The sequence below is a fragment of the Aulonocara sp. 'chitande type north' Nkhata Bay genome, linkage group LG9, assembly GCF_057382095.1.
Source record: "Aulonocara sp. 'chitande type north' Nkhata Bay isolate Kocher_YH1m ecotype deep benthic linkage group LG9, A_spYH_male_GT1.1, whole genome shotgun sequence".
Lineage (NCBI taxonomy): Eukaryota > Metazoa > Chordata > Actinopteri > Cichliformes > Cichlidae > Aulonocara > Aulonocara sp. 'chitande type north' Nkhata Bay.
The window spans coordinates 1767512-1783594 of NC_141352.1; the positions used below are offsets into that span (position 1 = coordinate 1767512).

A 16083-nucleotide genomic window follows, 5' to 3' on the forward strand; every position below is an offset into this window, starting at 1 on the left:
AACTTTTGCCACTACAGTGAGCCAATCACTCACAATTCCTAAACATGTCAATCAGGTAGGAATGAAGTAAGACATTAATAGAAATAAAGAGTTGTATGTTGACATGTAGCCCTTTCCTTGCTTAAATCATTAATATTTTTGAAAAATTAATCTGTGATAAGACATAGCTTATCAAGATAGAACCATGTAACTAGAGATGAACCAAACTGTTCACAGTTTTATCTAACTCTGTTTTAATAAAGGCTGTGACCCCTGCTATAGAGTCTGACAGCTGCAGGGATTATATACAAATATTCAACTATCCCAGAATTAAACCAGGTCTAAATAAAAAGGAGTGAGTATCACTACAAAGGTTAACTCAGTGGTCCTAATGCTACAGTTTGATATCAGCAAACACCGAGCGCATACATTGATGTGACACCACAGCCATGCTATCATTCAAACACTGATAACAGCATAAATCGAATTAAATCGGGACTTGATGAGACCTTCTGAGTATCACTAGAAATATTATAAAGAGTCCTCTCTGTACCACAGTTTGCTTTCAGTAAACACCGACAGCATTTGTAGTTGGTGTCTAGGCGGGCAATGCTGGGACCGACGAGGGAAAGCAGGTCCTCAAACTGGCCGACGGTGATAGCGCTGGAATCGGCCGTCATCCAGGCGCAGCTCCTGGAGCAAGTGGTGAAACTCACCAAACTGCTCATGCCTCTGGAGGACCTGATGGACCCAGGTACGGCGAGGACGTCTTTTACGCTGCTGCTCTGCTCTCCACAGTACATAGAGAAGGGAGACTCTCTCTTCAAGCGCTAGCTCGATAGCTGCCATCTTGCAAAGATACCGGTCTGGCACAACTCCCTCCCACATTCCTCCCACATTTCCGGTTCACGCGCGTCAAAATATCATATTTTGACGCGCGATGGATTTTTCTTGGACACGCGTTGAGACGCGAATGTACACGCGTCAAATTAGGGGCGTTTGGGGCGTTTTATTCGCGTCCATCGCGTTCGGTGTGAACACACCGTAAGTATTTTTGGCTAAATATATTCTTTCTGTTATCTTATACTATTTCTCCTAAATTCTTGTATTTTTTGAGAAGTTGTCATGTTTCTGGTAAGTTACAATATTTCTGCTAAGTTCTGCTATGCTATTGTATTTCTGCCAAGTATTATGTTTCCTCTAAGATATTGCAGTTCTGCTAAGTTATTACATTTTAGCAAAGTTCCTTTGCTTCTGCAAAGTTTTTACAATTTCTGCAACTTTTCAGCTTTTTCAGCTACTTTTTGCATACAGCTTCAGCTTTAAAGCATCCACACTGCATTTTCGCAGGAAATGCAAATTTTTCTAGTTATTGTGTGGATGCTTTAAGCATCCACACTATTGAGTTCCTCTTGGGACTTCCGTACACTTTTTGGCACTTAACTACTTCCACAATTTTCAGCCGATTTTCACCGTTCAAATTTTAAAATATTCTGCTATTTCTGCTAATTCCTGCTATGTCTTTTGGTATTTTTCACTATTATACTTTTTAAAATATTAAGCTTAATTTGTCCCATTGAAATGAATGGGAAACTTCTGCAATTCTGCTAAAATTTGCTTGTTTCTGAAACTTAACTACTTCCTCCTATTTTCACGTAGAACAACCATTCAAACTTTAAAATGTTCTCAAATTATTGGGCTATTCAGGTATGATTCAGCTTTTTCAAATCTTTTACCGTTTTACCTTTATGCCTCTTAAAGTTTTCAGTTGCAAAATTGTGATTTTTCACAAAATACATGCGTTGTTATGGTTGCTATGCACTTGGCTTCCAGTCTGCCACTGAAGGTTTTGCAGTCTTCTCTTCATTGTGTGGATGCTTTAAGCATCCACACTATTGAGTTCCTGTTTCTCTTTATTCTTTATTATTATTGTGTGGATGCTTTAAGCATCCACACTATTGAGTTCCTGTTTCTCTTTATTCTTTATTGTGTGGATGCTTTAAGCATCCACACTATTGAGTTCCTGTTTCTCTTTATTCTTTATTATTCTTAGGACTTCCGTACACTTTTCGCCGTTTAACTACTTCCACAGTTTTTGTGCTATTTTCACCGTTCAAACTTTAAACTATTCAGCTATTTTTGCTAATTCCTGCTATATCTTTTGGTATTTTTAACTATTATACTTTTTAAAATATTCCACTTTTTTCCTTTAATTTGTCCCATTGAAATGAATGGGAAACTTCAGCAATTCTGCTAAAATTTGCTTGTTTTTGAAACTTAACTACTTCCTCATATTTTCACCTAGAACAACCATTCAAACTTTAAAATGTTCACAAATTATTGGGCTATTCAGGTATGATTCAGCTTTTTCAAATCTTTTACTGTTTTACTTTTATGCCTCTTACAGTTTTGAGTTGCAAAATTGTGATTTTTCACAAAATACATGTGTTGTTATGGTTGATATGCTCTTGGCTTCCAGTGTGCCACTGAAGGTTTTGCAATTTTCACTTCATGTCCGAACAACTTCCTGCTACTTGCTCAATTTTCACTCAACTTCCACAAATTATACATCAAAACGTAGGTATTTTTGCTGGCTTTCAGAAAATGTCACCATCATTGTTGTGGGATTTATAGAATTTTTGCAAATCTCCTCAGACTAACACAAGGTCAGAAAACTCTCCATATAAAGTGAATGGAGAGCTTGTTCAAAATCACCGCTGGATTTCTGTAATGAGAGGCATATTCGAATCGTCATATCTCCTTAACGAAGCAAAGTTAAGACATGAGGCTTGTCCCCGAATATCTTCAGACACCCCTGACGCTCACAATTCAAGAATTTCTTTCTCACCTATTACCGTTCTGAAATGAGTTGGACTTGTTTGAGGGTAGGAAATTCGTCCTTCGCTCAGATTTCTTCAGATTTCAAACTGTGGAAATGAACCACTTTTTTCTCTCGTCATAACTTTTTGTTGGATTTCCACAGAGACCTGAAAATTTCCATGATTGTTCACCAAAGCCTGCTGTCTCTTACGGTGAAAGAATGATATCGATACTCCAAATAGATTTCAAGTCACAAAGCGTTGTTTGAGGGCAAGTCAAGGCAGTTTTTGCTTCGCTCTACTCAGTTATGGTGCATTACAAGTCAAATATCTTTAATAATTCATATTTTAATGATAAATTGTAAACACTGGAAGATTCCCCCATCTCTTCTGAACAAAACGGTGTAAGAATGACCGCTCTAGCCCCTACGGTTTGGAAATTATGGTCATTTGTTTGAGGGGAGTCGTCACTATGAGAAATAGGCTGCAATAATCCTGTGCCTCTCTGTGCTGCGTGTGTAAAAAGAGGCACATGTTTTGGCGGGAAAAAGTACACAGGCTCTCTGATTGGTGGATTCAAATTCAGCAGCTCCCAGGCTGACCTAGAAACTTACTTCTCTCTCCCTGTGCATTTTTTTGCTGATTTTTTCATTTAACAAGTATATTTGAGGGACCCTCAGCATGTTCAGCATTTTTTCAGCTGTCCATTTTGCTTTTCCAATTTTTCTGTTTAACTTATTACTATTGTGCTAAATAATACTATTTCTGCTATTTTATAAGATTTGTGCCTAATATAGTATTTCTGCTAAATTACAATATTTCTGCTTTTTATACTATTTGTGCTAAAACATAGTATTTCTACTAAATGTAGTATTTATGCTTAATCATACTATTTCTGCTTTTTATGGGATTTGTGCCTAATATAGTATTTCTGCTTTTTATAGGATTTTTGCTCAAACATAGTATTTCTACTAAATGTAGTGTTTATGCTTAATCATCCTATTTCTGCTTTTTATAGGATTTGTGCTTAATATAGTATTTCTGCTAAATTATAGTATTTCTGCTTTTTATAGTATTTGTGCTAAAACATAGTATTTCTACTAAATATAGTATGTATGCTTAATAATAGTATTTCTATATATTTCTGCCAGGTCCCCAGGCAGCCAATCCTCTGTGAGGACTGAGACATTCAAATTTTCAAATCAGGGCCTGCACGGCTTCCCAGCCAATCATATATGTGTCCTGAGGCATTCAAATTTGCATATTGGGGCCTTCATGGCTTCTAAGCCAGCCAATCATATCTGAGGGCTGAGGAATTCAAATCCACAAATCAGGGCCTGCACGGCTTCCCAGCCAGCCAATCACATATGTGGTCTCAGGCATTCAAATTTGCATATTGGGGAATTCGTGGCTTCTAAGTCAACAAGTCATCCATGTCATATATCTCTAAAAATTCATATTTTAATATTAAATTGTCAACACTTGAAGATTCCCCCATCTCTTCTGAACAAAACGGTGTAAGAATGACCGTTCTAGCCCCTACGGTTAGGAAATTACGGTCATTTGTTTGAGGGGAGTCGTCACTATGAGAAATAGACTGCAAAAATCCTGTGTCTCTCTGTGCTGCTGCGTGTGTAAACAGATGCACCTGTTTTGGTGGGGAAAAGTGCACAGCCTCTCTGATTGGTGGATTCAAATTCACCAGCTCCCAGGCTGACCTAGAAACTTACTTCTCTCTCCCTGTGTGTGTGTGTGTGTGTGTGTGTGTGTGTGTGTGTGTGTGTGTGTGTGTGTGTGTGTGTGTGTGTGTGACAGAGAGAGAGAGAGAGAGAAAGCCTTTTAATGGGATGATCCCATTGTAAGATTCAAATTCAATATATTTAGACTGGTTGACTGAATTGGATCTTGTGTGTGTGTCTCTCTGTGCATGTGTGTTTCCTCATGTGTACATATTTGTAATTGTGTGGCAGTCATAAATTTTTTTGCTGATTTTTGTCATTTAACAAGTATATTTGAGGGAACCTCAGCATGTTCAGCATTTTTTCAGCTGTCCATTTTGCTTTTCCAATTTTTCTGTTTAACTTATTACTATTGTGCTAAATCACACTATTTCTGCTATTTTATAAGATTTGTGCTTAATATACTACTTCTGCTTTTTATAAGATTTGTGCTTAATATAGTATTTCTGCTAAATTAAGTATTTCTGATTAATTATAGTCTTTCTACTAAATCATAGTACAGTATTTCTGCTTTTTATGGGATTTGTGCTAAAACAAAGTATTTCTACTAAATGTAGTATTTATGCTTAATCATACCATTTCTGCTTTTTATAGGATTTGTGCTTAATATAGTATTTCTGCTCAATTATAGTATTTCTGCCAAATTATAATATTTGTGCTAAAACATAGTCTTAATTTAAAATTACAATATTCATAGTTCATCACAGTGTCTCTGGTAAATCACAATATTTCTGCTCTGTTGTACTATTTTTCTAAATCATAGTGTTTCTGTAATGTTTAAGTATTTTTGGCTAAATATATTCTTTCTGTTATCTTATACTATTTCTCCTAAATTCTTGTATTTTTGAGAAGTTATCATGTTTCTGGTAAGTTACAATATTTCTGCTAAATTCTGCTATGCTATTGTATTTCTGCCAAGTATTATGTTTCCTCTAAGATATTGCAGTTCTGCTAAGTTATTCCATTTTAGCAAACTTCTTTTGCTTCTGCAAAGTTTTTACAATTTCTGCAACTTTTCAGCTTTTTCAGCTACCTTTTGCATACAGCTTCAGCTTTAAGCATCCACACTGCATTTTCGCAGGAAATGCAAATTTTTCTAGTGTCCAAACAACTTCTTGCTACTTGCTCAATCTTCACTCAACTTCCACAAATTATACATCAAAACGTAGGTATTTTTGCTGTCTTTCCGAAAATGTCACTATCATTGTTGTGGGATTTATAGAATTTTGGCAAATCTCCTCAGACCAACACAAGGTCTCAAAACTCTCCATAGAAAGTCAATGGAGAGCTTGTTCAAAATCACCGCTGCATTTCTGTAATGAGAGGCATATTCGAATCGTCATATCGCCTTAACGAAGCGACTTTAAGACATGAGGCTTGTCCCGGCATATCTTCAGACACTCTTGACGCTCACAATTCAAGAATTTCTTTCTCACCTATTACCGTTCTGAAATGAGTTGGACTTGTTTGAGGGTAGGAAATTCGTCCCTCGCTCAGATTTCTTCAGATTTCAAACCCTGGAAATGAACCACTTTTTTCTCTCGTCATAACTTTTTTTTTGGATTTCCAGAGAGACCTGAAAATTTCCATGACTGTTCACCAAAGCCTGCTGTCTCTTACGGTGAAAGAATGATATCGATACTCCAAACAGATTTCAAGTTACAAAGCGTTGTTTGAGGGCAAGTCAAGGCAGTTTTTGCTTCGCTCTACTCAGTTATGGTGCATTAGAAGTCAAATATCTTTAATAATTCATATTTTAATGATAAATTGTAAACACTGGAAGATTCCCCCATCTCTTCTGAACAAAACGGTGTAAGAATGACCGCTCTAGCCCCTACGGTTAGGAAATTATGGTCATTTGTTTGAGGGGAGTCGTCACTATGAGAAATAGACTGCAATAATCCTGTGCCTCTCTGTGCTGCGTGTGTAAAAAGATGCACCTTTTTTGGCGGGAAAACGTAAACAGCCACTCTGATTGGTGGATTTAAATTCGGCAGCTCTCTCCCTCTGTGTGTGTGTGTGTGTGTGTGTGTGTGTGTTTAGTGGGAGAGAGAGAACCCTACCCTTATTTGGCAGCATGTCATTGTAGGATTTAAATTGAATATAGTTAGACTGGTTGACTGGATTAGAGCCTGTGTTTGTGTGTCCCTCTCTGCATTTCTGTTTCAATATGCCTCCATATTTGTAATTTTGTAAGTTATTACTATTCTGCTAAATCATAGTATTTCTGGTACTTTTCGGTACTTGTGCTAAATACAGTATTTCTGCTAAATCATACTATTTCTGCTTTTCATAAGATTTGTGCCTAACATAGTATTTCTGCTAAATTATAGTATTTATTCTTTTTATAGGATTTGTGCCTAATATAGTATTTCTGCTTTTTATAGGATTTGTGCCTTTATTCTTTCTGTTATCTTATACTATTTCTCCTAAATTCTTGTATTTTTGAGAAGTTATGTTTCTGGTAAGTTACAATATTTCTGCTAAGTTCTGCTATGCTATTGTATTTCTGCCAAGTATTATGTTTCCTCTAAGATATTGCAGTTCTGCTAAATTATTACATTTTAGCAATGTTCCTTTGCTTCTGCAAAGTTTTTACAATTTCTGCAACTTTTCAGCTTTTTCAGCTACTTTTTGCATACAGCTTCAGCTTTAAGCATCCACACTGCATTTTCGGAGGAAATGCAAATTTTTCTAGTTATTATTCTTTTTCCGCCTGAAATTTTGGACCTTAACTCGCCCCACAGTTTTGAGACAAGGTTCACATATGATATATCATTGTGTGCGGCTGGAGCTGGAATGAGTTGCTATGACTTTTGGTGTTTATTACTTCTATAGTTTTTTAAATATGAATATTTTAATTCAAGTTTTTTCCCATTGAAATGAATGGAGAACAAGAAAACTTCATTTGTGGTGTGCTGGCTCACTCTAGTGGTATGTCAGGAGTAATGCGAGGCGGCCGCTGTGTCCCTGTGGTTGGCCTACTTGTCAGATATCGACAAATCCTACACTACAGACCAGTTGACAGCGTGCAATAACCCAGCCGATTCATTCGTCTTTACACTACCTCACAATCGACTCAACGGTGAGTTATTTGTTTGTTTTGTTTTCTCACAATTAATGTAAAGCCAAGGTATATATCAACGGCGCGCACAGCGGAAGTATGGCGTCCCGCTTGCCCTTCACAATAAGAGCATTATAGCGGATTATAATGGGGGACGCTTTTATTTTGTATAACTACCGGAAGTAGTTCCTGTGTACTGACGCTAGCTGGGTAGCTAGCGCCGCGTCGCTTAAAAAGCAGCCGGGCTTGTCTTAAACTTAAGAGGCTGACACTCGCTAAACCACCCGATCGCTCGCCAAGCGACTGTTTCACACTGGACTTATTTTTCGTTAATATGGGCCGATAATTCCTTTATTCTAGTGGTATGCCGGGAGTGGTGCGGCCTATTCGGATTAACGTAATGATGACACTATCAACGGCGCGCGTCAGTCCGCCCCTCCTCCAGTTTGAAATTGACCTTAGAAGACACCGTAGCGTATGCTGGACCCGCATGCATCTGTCCACCTCTCCTCCGTTTTGAAATTGACATTTGAACGTCATTTTCTGAAGTATTCGGAACAACAGTGTAAGGTTTGACAAGGTAAGTGTATCTCTCTCTCTCCGGTTTGAAATTTAGCTTTGAAAGTGATTTTTTAATGTGTCTGGGTGATTCTTTGTCGTGGTCATGTTCGGCCCGATGCTAAAGCTAGTTAGCGGGTATTCAGCCGAGGTCTACAAAATGATGGTATCTACAAATGAGGTATCTACAAAATGATGGTGTGGTTAGCACTTGGATGTAACTTTATTCCAGAGGTATCGTTTGTAATTAAAACTTTTAAGAAGCGAAGTGATTTTTTTTTTTGTATGTGTATCTTGGCGATCGCATTTCACGCCCTTTGTCTCGGTGGTGGCTAGCTAGCGGATATTGAGCATAGGTAAGCCTCTCCGGCTTGAAAATGACTTTGAAAGTGATTTTCTGTGTCTGGACGCTGATATCTACAAAATGATGGTGTGGTTAGCACTTGGATGTCACTTTATTCCAGAGGTATCGTTTGTAATTAAAACTTTTAAGAAGCGAAGTGATATTTTTTTTTTGTATGTGTATCTTGGCGATCGCATTTCACGCCCTTTGTCTCGGTGGTGGCTAGCTAGCGGATATTGAGCATAGGTAAGCCTCTCCGGCTTGAAAATGACTTTGAAAGTGATTTTCTGTGTCTGGACGCTGATATCTACAAAATGATGGTGTGGTTAGCACTTGGATGTCACTTTATTCCAGAGGTATCGTTTGTAATTAAAACTTTTAAGAAGCAAAGTGATATTTTTTTTTTGTATGTGTATCTTGGCGATCGCATTTCACGCCCTTTGTCTCGGTGGTGGCTAGCTAGCGGATATTGAGCATAGGTAAGCCTCTCCGGCTTGAAAATGACTTTGAAAGTGATTTTCTGTGTCTGGACGCTGATATCTACAAAATGATGGTGTGGTTAGCACTTGGATGTCACTTTATTCCAGAGGTATCGTTTGTAATTAAAACTTTTAAGAAGCGAAGTGATTTTTTTTTTGTATGTGTATCTTGGCGATCGCATTTCACGCCCTTTGTCTCGGTGGTGACTAGCTAGCGGATATTGAGCATAGGTAAGCCTCTCCGGCTTGAAAATGACTTTGAAAGTGATTTTCTGTGTCTGGACGCTGATATCTACAAAATGATGGTGTGGTTAGCACTTGGATGTCACTTTATTCCAGAGGTATCGTTTGTAATTAAAACTTTTAAGTGGCGACTGTCGCCGCGTCCAAAACAATAGCTTCGTTGTAGCCGCGTTTCACACCTCTTTTTCTGTTTTTATAAGGCGTTAACTACAGCAGCCTTTAACACCTCAACTCTTGCTTCAGCCAAGGTAAGTGCCCCCCTTATATTTTCTATGTGTGTGTTCAGCTGATATCTAGAAAATTGGTGTGTTTAGCGCTGGATGCCATTTTATTCCAGAGCCGTTGTTTGTAATTAAAACAAAGAGACAAAGAGGAACTTTACTGTTTGGAAGGGAGTAAAGTTCCTCTTTGTCTCTCAGTGGGACATTTCAACCATACAGTACAAGGCTACATTTCAGCTTTACAAGCCAATCAGTTTGCTAATTGTTCTTGTGAGATTTGTTTGCAAAGTTTAAGGTGTTAAATAGGAGCTGTGACCATCTGGGTCTGCTTGCTGCTGGCACTTTGCCAGAGCCCCAGCAACAAGACCGCCTCCCAGCTACGAGACTGCCTGTAAGCCTTGCAAGGTACCCAATTTTCCAATTACTCTATAACAAAACTGTTGTGGGCAACAAGACTGTCTCCTAGGTGTGCAAGCCAATCACTTTGCCAAATGTTCTTGTAAGATTTGTTTGGAAAGTTTAAGGTGTTAAGTAGGAGCTGTGAACATCTGGGTTTGCTTGCTGCTGGCATTCTACCAGCGCCCCAGCAACAACACTGCCTCCCAGCTTTGCAAGGTAATTACTTTCCCAATTACTGTACACCAAAATGGAGTAGTTGTCGTGGTCAACAAATCTGCCTCCCAACTTTCAAGGTAATCACTTTCCCAATTACAATATACAAACTGTTATGGAACTTTACTTAACAAAGCCTTAAGACCGGGCAGTGACACTATCAATATGTCTATTTAAAGAAAAGAGAGATTTATTATTATTTTTTGGTTCTTGTAGTTATCTTGTGTATCAGAGGGTTAAAATAAAAAATTGCTGGTATACATCAGAATTTTTGATTCATTTACTGTTTGTCGATTTACTGCATTGTAAAGTCTTTTGGCTACCAATGCAGCTACCTGGTTATTATGCTTGACTTAAAATGAAAGCTGGGTCTGATCACATGCTTGAAATGCCAACAATTAATATTCTGTTTTTCTGCTGACATTCTACCAGATGCCGAGAAAAAATAAAAGATCCCAGGCACAAAAGAAGCGCTGGAAACCACTTGACCTGGTCGATCCTGCTGTCCCAATGCTCACTGGCCACAACCAAGATGAGGCAGTCAGTAGTTTTCCATCTGACCAGGTAAAGAAGATATAGTAGTGATCACAGACAGTTGAACAGTTTTCGAAACACGTTTGAGACAGTTAAGAACACCTACCCATACAGTTTAGGATTGTTTGTTATAATGTCACACAACTGGCATAACAGTGCATGGTATGCAGAGCATTTAAATGAAATGAATGTGTCAGGTCACTTAATGTCTTCTATACCCTTTTAGCAGATAGCACCAGCAAGGTTATCCTTGGAAACACAGGATAGACCCACCTCCTTATGTTCCCCAGGTATCAAGGTAAATATCAAAAAATATTCCTCTATTAAGAATTTACAACAGACAATTACATGTTATAGACATATTCATGGTTACATCTCAGCATTATGCAAACAGCAGGGATTTTCTTTTTTATTGCTCTGTAAGTTTAGTAACCACTACTGTTCAGTATCAAATATTCCATTCTGTTTCAAATCTGTTAGTAGGTTTTATAATTTTGACTAACTGTACATAACCTCTCATCAGATTTCAGACACACGTCCACTAGAAAAACGATCTGTTACCCAACTGGCATACCAGTTCATGCCATGCATTGCATTTTAGAGTGAAATTAATGTGTCAGGTCACTTAATGTCTTAACATTATATACTGTTTTTCCTGGGTTGGCAGACAGCACCAGCCAGGTTGTCCTTGGTAACGGAGAATAGACCCACCTCCTTATGTCCTCCAGGCAGCAAGGTAAATTTAAAAAAACGTCTTCCTCCATTAAGGATTTATAGTGGACAGTTACATTACCATTAAATGTTAAAGACATATGGTTACATGTTAGCATTATGAAAGCAAGAATTTTGTTGTATCCCCTTTGTTCTTTAATGTACTTCTATTTTATTAATTCCTATACACTCTGAACCGAATTTGTTGAAAAATAAAGTCAATCATGTTCTCTTATACGCAGACACAACAGAACACCAGCCTCTACGTGGTGCGAAGCCTACTGCAACAAAAACGTGATCTTCATGTCTTTGCGACTGAGCACGCTCTACCAGCAACACTGACAGCTCACCAGTGGGAGCTCATAGATAAGACTGCTGATGTGCTGTCATCCATTGAAGAGCTGACCAGAAACGTGAACAGAAAGACTGCAACTGCACCTGATGGGATCCCTGCCATAACAGGTCATTTGTATTTTTTTTGTTTCTTTCTTTATATTGTAACATTTGGTATTGATAGTGTTTGAAACAAACTATAATCTCATCCATTCATTAAGTCATCCATTCATTCATAACTCCTCAGATGTGTTCTGTCCAGTGAAGGCAGTGGAGAAGCTCTACACTGATGTTGAAACTGTGCCACTCTTCTAGAAACCAGCTACAAGGATGGGCAGGTATAGTGAAATTAAAATGCACCTTTTGTTCAACAGGTTTATATACAGTCAAGTGATCAAAAGACACCAGTATTAAACCCATTTAAGCCAACTATACGCTTTGATTGGAACTATATACAGGCCACCAAATTACAGCCACGTGTGGTTTTACCTCACATGGCAACTTACTTAATCAAAAGACACCAGTATTAAACAAATTTCTCTCTTTTACTTCCTTTTTAATTTAGTTTTGGGTAATTTAGTTCTAAAGTTACATTTATTTTTGCAAATATTTATTAGATCATCATGACTTGCCAGTTCGCTAACTGAAACCTGCGCTTTGTGATGTCTCTTGTTTTGTTTTAAATTGTGTTTTGCTTTTATCTGTTTTCTAGCTGTTTTTGCAAAGTCAGCCAACCTCTTGCTTCCAAATGACCCTTATCCAGAAGTATCCGTGAATGCCTCATGAGAAGAAACTAAAGTGGAGACCTACCTCTCAGAGAAAAACGCACACATAAGAAAAGCGACCTACTTCAGTACTGGAAAGAACATCCTAATCTGTCTCCCTCTATGGCTGCTGTTGCGATCCCAGTGTGCCCCCTGTAGCTCTGTGGACAGTTTTTGATTTGTTTGCATCTCACCCCAACCGGTCGCGGCAGATGGCTGCCCCTCCCTGAGCCTGGTTCTGCCGGAGGTTTCTTCCTGTCAAAAGGGAGTTTTTCCTTCCCACTGTCGCCAAAGTGCTTGCTCATAGGGGGTCATATGATTGTTGGGTTTATCTATATACATTAATGCTTGTATGCTTTTCATTTATACTTTTCCTTACTCTTCGGTTCATAATATAAAGTTACTTGAATGGTTTCCTTTTTCCTTATTTTATATTGCTTTGCTGTTTACCACAATCTAAATATCATGTTTAAATGGAATACATTATTGTAAATGGTATTTGTACAAAATATAGTTTGAATACAATAAGATACCTTTATTAGTGACACAAGGGGAAATTTCATAATTTGCATAATTTTCCCTTTTCACATTAAAATACCTTTGAAATACAAATTGAATACCGCTTAATGGGCTTTTTTTTTTCTACCAAGAAAACTTACTTTGGTTTACAATCTGTTAAACTGTTCACTTTAAACGACTCAAAACTGTAAAATCTAAATTGTAACTTCTCTTGAACACCTCAGACTTAAACATAATTTATTTTATATCGATTAACTTCTTTTGTAATGGTGTAACTGGAGCATCTTTCTCTCATCTCTGTATGCTGCACTGCATATAGCAGAGATCACAATACAGCTTACTTTTCTTTAACTTGAAAATCAGCTGTATTCAATTTCCCTCCCTCTTGTGGTATAAATAGCAAACTATGCTCATGTTGCATATTGCTCCCCCCTATTGTTATAAATGGCAACCTGCACTTATTGCACCACATTAAAAGCAAACTACACTCATTGGCAGTAGCATAGGCACACTTAAAATTTCTTCAGAAATTTTCGCTTTCTAGTTCTTTATTATTCTAGTTGCCAATTTTTGTACTTCTTTGGCACTTAACTAGTCCCACAATTTTCAGCCGATTTTCGCCGTTCAAATTTTAAACTATACTACTATTTCTGCTAATGCGGGCTATGACTTTTGCTATTTTTTGCTATTATACTTTTTAAAATATTAAGCTTTTTTCCTTTAATTTGTCCCATTGAAATGAATGGAAAACTTCCGCAATTCTGCTAAATTTTGCTTGTTTTTGAAACTTAACTACTTCCTCATACTTTCGCCTAGAAAAACCATTCAAACTTTAAAATGTTCACAAATTATTGGGCTATTCAGGTATGATTCAGCTTTTTCAAATATTTTACCGTTTTACTTTTATGCCTCTTAAAGTTTTGAGTTGCACAATTGTGATTTTTCACAAAATACATGCGTTGTTATGGTTGCTATGCTCTTGGCTTCCAGTGTGCCACTGAAGCTTTTGCAGTCTTCTCTTCATGTCCGAACAACTTCTTGCTACTTGCTCAATTTTCACTCAATTTCCACAAATTATACATCAAAATGTAGGTATTTTTGCTGGCTTTCAGAAAATGTCACTATCATTGTTGTGGGATTTATAGAATCTTGGCAAACCTCCTCAGACCAACACAAGGTCTCAAAACTCTCCATATAAAGTCAACGGAGAGCTTGTTCAAAATCATCGCTGGATTTCTGTAATGAGAGGCATATTCGAATCATCATATCTCCTTAACGAAGCGACTTTAAGACATGAGGCTTGTCCCGGTATATCTTCAGACACTCCTGACGCTCACAATTAAAGAATTTCTTTCTCACCTATTACCGTTCTGAAATGAGTTGGACTTGTTTGAGGGTAGGAAATTCGTCCTTCGCTCAGATTTCTTCAGATTTCAAACTCTGGAAATGAAGCATTTTTTTCTCTCGTCATAACTTTTTGTTGGATTTCCACAGAGACCTGAAAATTTCCATGATTGTTCACCAAAGCCTGCTGTCTCTTACGGTGAAAGAATGATTTCAATACTCCAAATAGATTTAGAGTTAGAAAGCGTTGTTTGAGGGCAAGTCAAGGCAGTTTTTGCTTCGCTCTACTCAGTTATGGTGCATTACAAGTCAAATATCTTTAATAATTCATATTTTAATGATAAATTGTTAACACTGGAAGATTCCCCCATCTCTTCTGAACAAAACGGTGTAAGAATGACCGCTCTAGCCCCTACGGTTAGGAAATTATGGTAATTTGTTTGAGGGGAGTCCTCACTATGAGAAATAGGCTGCAATAATCCTGTGCCTCTCTGTGCTGCGTGTGTAAAAAGATGCACCTGTTTTGGCGGGAAAACGTAAACAGCCACTCTGATTGGTGGATTTAAATTCGGCAGCTCTCTCCCCCTGTGTGTGTGTGTGTGTGTGTGTGTGTGTGTGTGTGTGTGTGTGTGTGTGTGTGTGTGTGTGTGTTTAGTGGGAGAGAGAGGACCCTGCCCTTATTTGGCAGCATGTCATTGTAGGATTTAAATTGAATATAGTTAGACTGGTTGACTGGATTAGAGCCTGTGTTTGTGTGTCCCTCTGTGCATTTGTGTTTCAATATGCCTCCATATTTGTAATTTTGTGAGTTATTACTATTCTGCTAAATCATAGTATTTCTGGTACTTTTTGGTACTTGTGCTAAATACAGTATTTCTGCTAAATCATACTATTTCTGCTTTTCATAAGATTTGTGCCTAATATAGTATTTCTGCTAAATTATAGTATTTATTCTTTTTATAGGATTTGTGCCTAACATAGTATTTCTGCTTTTTATAGGATTTGTACCTAATATAGTATTTCTGCTTTTTATAGGATTTGTGCTTAATATAGTATTTCTGCTAAATTATAGTATTTCTGCTTTTTATAGTATTTGTGCTAAAACATAGTATTTCTACTAAATGTAGTATTTATGCTTAATCATAGTATTTCTATATATTTCTGCCAGGTCCCCAGGCAGCCAATCCTCTGTGAGGACTGAGACATTCAAATTTTCAAATCAGGGCCTGCACGGTTTCCCAGCCAATCATATATGTGTCCTGAGGCATTCAAATTTGCATATTGGGGCCTTCATGGCTTCTAAACCAGCCAATCATATCTGAGGGCTGAGGAATTCAAATCCACAAATCAGGGCCTGCACGGCTTCCCAGCCAGCCAATCATATATGTGGCCTCAGGCATTCAAATTTGCATATTGGGGAATTCGTGGCTTCTAAGTCAACAAGTCATCCATGTCGTATATCTCTAAAAATTCACATTTTAATGATAAATTGTTAACACTGGAAGATTCCCCCATCTCTTCTGAACAAAACGGTGTAAGAATGACCGTTCTAGCCCCTACGGTTAGGAAATTATGGTCATTTGTTTGTGGGGAGTCCTCACTATGAGAAATAGGCTGCAATAATCCTGTGCCTCTCTGTGCTGCGTGTGTAAAAAGATGCACATGTTTTGGCGGGAAAACGTAAACAGCCACTCTGATTGGTGGATTTAAATTCGGCAGCTCTCTCCCTCTGTGTCTGTGTGTGTGTGTGTGTGTGTGTGTGTGTGTGTGTGTGTGTGTGTGTGTGTGTGTTTAGTGGGAGAGAGAGGACCCTGCCCTTAT

General features: G+C 37.9%; 1 protein-coding gene across 1 annotated transcript; it reads left to right on the plus strand.

Moving 5' to 3' along the window:
* The first annotated feature begins 7419 nt into the window (after nucleotides 1-7419).
* LOC147321392 (uncharacterized) lies at nucleotides 7420-13465 on the plus strand. Its single transcript, XM_086305228.1, has 8 exons — nucleotides 7420-7471; nucleotides 9950-10137; nucleotides 10490-10621; nucleotides 10818-10889; nucleotides 11259-11327; nucleotides 11545-11764; nucleotides 11883-11973; nucleotides 12348-13465. The coding sequence occupies exons 1-7, from the start codon at nucleotides 7420-7422 to the stop codon at nucleotides 11948-11950; spliced, it is 801 nt and encodes a 266-aa protein (XP_086161354.1). The 3' UTR covers nucleotides 11951-11973; nucleotides 12348-13465.
* The last annotated feature ends 2618 nt before the right edge of the window (nucleotides 13466-16083 follow it).

What these genes read in the sequence shown, in the direction of transcription:
- LOC147321392 (XM_086305228.1), top strand. Translation starts at nt 7,420, where the DNA reads ATGAATGGAGAACAAGAAAACTTCATTTGTGGTGTGCTGGCTCACTCT. An exon ending in TGTGCTGGCTCACTCTAGTG is followed by an intron (nt 7,472 to 9,949) that starts GTATGTCAGGAG and finishes TGTTCTTGTAAG; the next exon opens with ATTTGTTTGGAAAGTTTAAG. An exon ending in TGGGATCCCTGCCATAACAG is followed by an intron (nt 11,765 to 11,882) that starts GTCATTTGTATT and finishes ATAACTCCTCAG; the next exon opens with ATGTGTTCTGTCCAGTGAAG.